At 42.1% G+C, this 6,955-nt stretch overlaps 1 protein-coding gene across 1 annotated transcript in view; it reads right to left on the minus strand.

Annotated features, from left to right (window-relative positions):
* LOC126101399 (organic solute transporter alpha-like protein) overlaps positions 1–6,717 on the minus strand; it is a 46,698-nt gene extending 39,981 nt beyond the window's left edge. The window contains exon 1 of the mRNA XM_049912063.1: positions 6,588–6,717. Within this exon, the coding sequence (XP_049768020.1) occupies positions 6,588–6,717 (130 nt within the window). The remainder of the gene's footprint in view (positions 1–6,587) is intronic.
* Between the last annotated feature and the right edge of the window lie 238 nt (positions 6,718–6,955).

Consider the following 6,955-nt stretch of genomic DNA (forward strand, 5'->3'; position numbering starts at 1 on the left):
GATGATGTTAGCAGCGTAGTTCTACGCTACCAATACCTTCTCAATTTTTTGGATACAGTTATGTCATACACAATAAATAATTAGTCACATTTTTTTCTGTGAGCAAGTTGGTTTTATTCAAACTTCCAGTTCAGCATTTTTTCCCCACTCTTTTGGCTACAAAACCCTGTTTTTCAACACATCTCATTTCAGTGCGAAGGTTTTATGCTGCCATAATGGAAGGGCCTGCATCGTAACGTTCTACTAGCCAACGTATTGCTGCATTAATAATTCCCATATCATCCACGTACACTACTGGCCATTAAAATTGCTACACCACGAAGATGACGAGCTACAGACGTGAATCTTAAACGACAGGAAGAAGATGCTGTGATATGCAAATGATTATGTTTTCAGAGGATTCACACAAGGTTGGAGCCGGTGGCGACACCTACAACGTGCTGACATAAGGAAAGTTTCCAACCGATTTCTCATACACAAACAGCAGTTGACCAGCGTTGCTTGGAGAAATGTTGTTGTGATGCCTCGTGTAAGGAGGAGAAATGCGTACCAGCACGTTTAAACTTTGATAAAGGTCGGATTGTATCCTATCGCGATTGCGGTTTATCTTAAAGCGACATTGCTGCTCGCGTTGGTCGAGATCCAATGACTGTTAGCAGAATATGGAATCGGTGGGTCCCAACGACCTCGTATCACTACCAGTCGAGATGACAGGCGTCTTATCCGCCTGCAGCCACGTCTCGATCCCTGAGTAAACAGATGGGGACGTTTGCAAGACAACAACCATCTGCACGAACAGTTCGACGATGTTTGCAGCAGCATGGACTATCAGCTCGGAGACCATGGCTGCGGCTACCCCTGACGCTGCGTCACGGACAAGAGCACCTGTAATGGTGTACTCAACTACTAACCTGGGTGCACGAATGGCAAAACGTAATTTTTTCGGATGAATCCAGGTTCTGTTTACAGCATCATGATGGTCGCATCCGTGTTTGGCGACATCGCGGTGAACGCACATTGGAAGCGTGTATTCGTCGTCAGCCTACTGGCGTATCACCCGGCGTGATGGTATGCGTGCCATTGGTTACATATATCGGTCACCTCTTGTTCACATAGACGGCACTTTGAACAATGGACGTTACATTTCAGATGTGTTACGACCCGTGGCTCTACCCTTCATTCGATCCCTGCGAAACCCTACATTTCAGCAGGATAATGCACGACCGCATGTTGCAGGTCCTGTACGGGCCTTTCTGGATACAGAAAATGTTCGACTGCTGCTCTGGCCAGCACATTCTCCAGATCTCTCACCAATTGAAAACGTCTGGTCAATGGTGGCCGAGCAACTGGCTCGTCACAATACGCCAGTCTCTACTCTTGATGAACTGTAGTATCTTGTTGAAGCTGCATGGGCAGCTGTACCTATACATGCCTTCCAAGCTCTGTTTGACTCAATGCCCAGGCGTAATAAGGCCGTTATTGCGGCCAAATGGTTCAAAGGGCTCTGAGCACTATGGGAATCAACTGCTGTGGTCATACGTCCCCTATAACTTAGAACTACTTAAACCTAACTAACCTAAGGACAGCACACAACACCCAGCCATCACGAGGCAGAGAAAATCCCTGACCCCGCCGGGAATCGAACCCGGGAACCCGGGCGTGGGAAGCGAGAACGCTACCGCACGACCACGAGATGCGGGCTATTGCGGCCAAAGGTGGTAGTTATGGATACTGATTTCTCAGGATCTATGCACCCAAATTGCGTGAAAATGTAAGCACATGTCAGTTCTAGTATAATATATTTGTCCAATGAATACGCGTTTATCATCTGCATTTCTTCTTGGTGTAGCAATTTTAATGGCCAGTAGTGTATGATCACTCAATGGGACAAAGAGACGAAATTCTGAGGTGCGCCATCCGGGATGTAGGTTGGATGAGGAAGAATAATCCTCTGAAGTTTTGTGAGTTTTCATCGGATACGCAGATTTGCTTAAGGCCTTGGGTTGTCACGGAGGAGTGGTTTGTTTGAATTTTTGTAGTGACGATCGCGCTGAAGTTGTTTCTTCAATTTCCTGTGGATTGAACAATACACATCCGAGCTGACCGTTGCACCTTTGTGGAGGACATAAATCGGAATAACCCCTTTAGGCTCTCAGAAGACCGTCGCCATGACTTTACCGGTTTATGATGAGGCTTTGAACTTTTTCTTCGGGGGAGATGTGATATGACTCAACTCCATCGTTTGCCGTTTCGTTCCGGTTCGAAGAAAGAAAATGGTTCAAATGGCTCTGAGTGCTAGGGGACTTAACATCTTAGGTCATCAGTCCCCTATAACTTAGAACTACTTAAACCTAACTAACCTAAGGACATCACACACATCAATGCCCGAGGCAGGATTCGCACCTGCGACCGTAGCAGTCCCGCGGTTCCGGACTGTAGCGCCTAGAACCGCACGGCCACCGCGGCCCGGTTTGAAGAGATGAATCCATGTCTCGTCGCCTTTGACAATGTTCGACAAAAAATTGTCACTACCTGGCACGTAACGTGCAAGCAGTCCTGCACGGACGGACTTTCTTTGCTCGTTGCAGTCCTCTGTTAAACGGTGAGGAACCCAGCTGATACACGCCTCTGAGTATCCCAGGTGGTGCACGAGTATGTCAGCACTACCAACAGAGACATTCAGCTCAGCAGCGAAATGGTAGTTTGTGTTTCGTCGATCACTTCCAGTGAGAGTGTCTGCACGTTCCAACATCGCAGCAGTCATAGCTGTGTGCGATCGGCCGGCTCGCAGGAGAGCAGGCAGGTTTCGTGACCTTTTTGCAGTGATGGCAGACGCCCAGCACAACAACTCACCGTGCTTTTGTTCACTGCCAGGTCTCCACGAAAATTCTGAATACCAACGATGCTTTGGTTTTCCGTCAAAAGAAACTCGCTGACAATTCTCTGTTTGGAACGCGTCAACGTTACAGACGCCATTTTGAAGGCTACATACGGAGCCGACAGGTATCAGAAATTCATGAAACTATAGGAGTTCAAGCTGGAATATTCCACGATGTGCCACAAGTTCCGCATTTTTTTTAACTGAAACTGATCGATAAAAAATTAGTTGCATTACTTATTGAACGCCTATCGTACACTCCGTACAAATGTGAAATTTGGCACTTAGAATGTTTAACATTTCCACTCATAATTTATTTAAGTCTCCTTCTTGTTAATCCTACTCCAAAAATCAAAGGAATTTGACAGCGCCGACTAGGGTAAGTGACTGGAGCAATATACAATATGATATATGGTCTCCGTCTCGTATGTTTAACGTTCCTTTCATATTCCATCAAGTCCGAAAAGTTTCGGGCGTCAGTCTCATTTTCGTGGGCCGTTTGTATAAAAACTTTGTAATTGTTATACGCAAAGGTGCTTGAAAACGAACGTGAAGTCTGAAATGTGGTGCTCTTGACGGATTATTAAAGCTGCGTTAAACAGCCAAGATAAAGTCATTACTTCATATACTATCAGTATGGCTGTGATATCGCAAAACTCAGCCCTTCAGTGGATGGATGAAGTTGAAGACCTCATCTCACGTCGTGCATTTGCTGAACACTGCTTGTATCTTAGCATGGATCCAAGGAATATGAGATTGAAACTTATGATCCCATTACGTACAACGAGCCCGGTTTTGTTGCTGCAAAAACCACATTATGTTCTTGTTACTGGCCATACCGAAACGGAAATCTTACTTAGGCTGCTGCATCTAAAGGCCATTCCACAGAAACTGATAATGAATCAACATCAACATCAGAACAGTAATGTGAAGGACCTGCAACACACAGTTATCCCATTACGTCAAAGCAGTACAAAAGTATTTTGGATTCTAAATCATTGCCTTAGGAAAGACATTGCACCATGAAACGGCACAATTGCAATACGCTAAGTACAAGTGTTTTTACACACTCATCTATACAAAAGATTGTGGTTGACAAATAACAGCAGCACTAAATGCGACAAAAAGAGAATGATAAGCAATTACACGTCCTTTTCACCAGAAGACTGAATACTGTTGCAAATTCTACACATGGTGCAGTGACAATTGCTCAGACTACGAAACAACAAAATCTGTGGGTGACTTTTACTAAAGAAACATTTTGATTCTGAGTTATATTAATTTCCAACAAAGTAATCCTTTATTTACATACTGTTCAAGAAGATTTTCGTTCCTGTTATTCTTAAAATGTTGTTAATTTCGAAGACTGGTTCGATATACGTTTTACGTTAATCCATCCCGTGTAAGCCTCTTCATGTCTTCACAGCTATTGTCACCTATGTCTATTTGAACCTGCTCAGACCTTGATCTCCATCTATAACACCCCCTCCGCCACCCCCCCCCCCCTCCTCTCCACTTCCGCAACCGCCATACTACCAAACTCGAGGTTACTTGTTGTAGAATGTATGCTATCAACCAATCCCTTCTTTGAGAGAGGCTGTGCTGTAAAATTCGTTACTACCCGAATTGATTCAGCAGTTCTCTGTTAATCATACAATCTACACATCAAATCTTAATCATTGGTCTGCAGCCCCACATTTCAAAAGATAATTGCATAATACCTTTGTCATTTGTTAATCAACATTTCACTTCTATTCAAGACTGCATCATAGAGAAATATCTTTGCAAAAGTTGCCTAGTAATTATCATAATTATAATTACTATTATATTTTATTATTATATTATATAATTATAATTATGAATTATTATATAAATACAATATCATGTATAATATAATATAATATTATAATTATAATATTCAATGTTACCATGTTTCTCTTCTTCAGAAACGATGCTCTTGCAATTGGCATTATGAATTTTTGTACCCCCTCTACTTATTTTTGGTACCTCATTTTCTAACCTACATCCCTCAGAAATGTCTGATTTAATTTCATGATATTCTTTTGTCTTTGTTTTATTTTTTGCTGATATTCAACTGATGACCTTTTTTCAAAATCCTATTCATTCAGTGAATCTACTCTTCCAAGTAATTTGCTATCTCTGACAACATTACAATGTCATCATCATCAAAGCTTTTATTTCTTTTCCTGAACGTTAGTTCCCTTTTCAAATTTCTGCTTTAACTTTTTTAAATGCTTTTTCAGACTGAATAGCATCGGGAATAGTTTTCAATGCTGCCTCCCTCCCTCCTCACCAAATACTTCCTTTCATGTCCTTTGACTCTTATTACTGCAGCTTAGTTTCTGTACAAACTGAACGTTTCGCTCTTTCCCTTTATCTCTGCCATCTTCAGAGATTCGAGGAGTGTATTTCAATCAGTATTGTCACAGCTCTCTCTAAATACACAAATGCTATAGATGTAGGGTTGCCTTTCTTCAGTTTATCTTCTAAGACAAGTCGTAGGTTCGTTACTGCCACAAACTGATCTTCCCTGAGGCCAGCCACTACAAGTTTTCCATTCTTCCGCAATTATTCACGTCTGTATTTTGCAACCTTGATTTGTTAAAAAGATGGTTCTGTAATATTCATATCATCAGCACATGCCTTTCTTGGAACTGGAGGCCATGCGTTTTTCTTGAAGTGCTTTATCTGTCTCATATGTATTTCATACTAAGGGGAATAATTTTGGCATCGTATATTCTCCCAAGGATCTCAGTAATTTTAAGGGACTACCACCTGGTCAGACAGTAGATACTGAAAAGTATGCTGCCTCTTTTGATGAACCATATGTTAGTCTGACCTCTCCACAGATGGCTGCACCTACGATACTGCTATCTGTAACTCACCCCACAAGGATCCTGGCTCGTGGGGGCAAAATGCGTAGCATTAGTTAATTAATTATTGTACTGTATTATGCTTCATAAGAACAAAAGTGTATTTAACTTTTATCATTGTCATACAGAATTACTTCTAATTTTTCAAAATAATAATAATTTTTAAATAATGTAAAAATTCATACTGTGAGGGGCAATTTTGTTTCATTTTTTCTGGAAACTACGGGATGAAGGGAAATTTCATCGTTCGTAAAAAAGGTATGGGTGAGCATGATGAAGCTGACGATGCTTACTTGTTCGTCCTTCAAATTCTTTTTTGAATAGTAAATGTGATAGAAATAAACATAAACGTGCGTAGTTTTTGTGTACCTATGGTGACGAGAAATGACTAAAGGAATTACCTTTCGTCAAGTCACTGATGCAGGTGGTCATAGCAAAAATCTGCTGAGTGAGATCGGAGTACCTCTGATGGCAGCATTAAGATGACAGCATTGAGACGAACGATAATAACAATAGAAGTGATAAGCTGTATTTTATGGTCTAAAACGGAACACCTACATTTTTGTATAATATCTTATAGGAATAAAAATCGAAATCCGCGGAAGAAGACACACAGGGGTAGAGTAATTTGATATGTGGCTTTGAGTAGAAAAGACTGGTTGCTGACGCAACTGCTTGATTTGAAGGCGATCCAGAGTGACCGATCTCATTAAAAACGTGCATCTGAGAAGGAACAATAAACGAGAATTATCTTAAATATCACTACAGTTGGTGAATAAGTTGGCTATAGTGGATATCTGGCTAGGTTGGCAGACCTGCGTAGAAGTCGCTGGCCGAGGGCAGCTTGCTGAGCGTGCAGTTGGTGGCGTTGCCCGACAGCTCCTCCAGCAGCCGCTCGCTGGCGGTCCAGAAGAACTGGAACACCGGCTGGTACTCCCTAATCATGGCCGCTCGCTCACAACTCAAGGACAGCGCTGTATCCCGCCGCAGGCCGTGGCATCAAGGAAGCGGTGCGCAACAAACTGTCTCAGCTGACCTGCTGTGTCCACTTGTTTGCTGTTAGCGGGAAACCTAAAGGGAAAGAGAAACGAGTCTCAAACTTTTTTTGTACAAGTTGTAACACCATACCTCTTCTGCTGTACAGATTTATTTTGCTTTTGTTTTATTTAATGTTATAACATTG

The sequence above is a fragment of the Schistocerca cancellata genome, chromosome 9 (genome assembly GCF_023864275.1).
Source record: "Schistocerca cancellata isolate TAMUIC-IGC-003103 chromosome 9, iqSchCanc2.1, whole genome shotgun sequence".
NCBI lineage: Eukaryota > Metazoa > Arthropoda > Insecta > Orthoptera > Acrididae > Schistocerca > Schistocerca cancellata.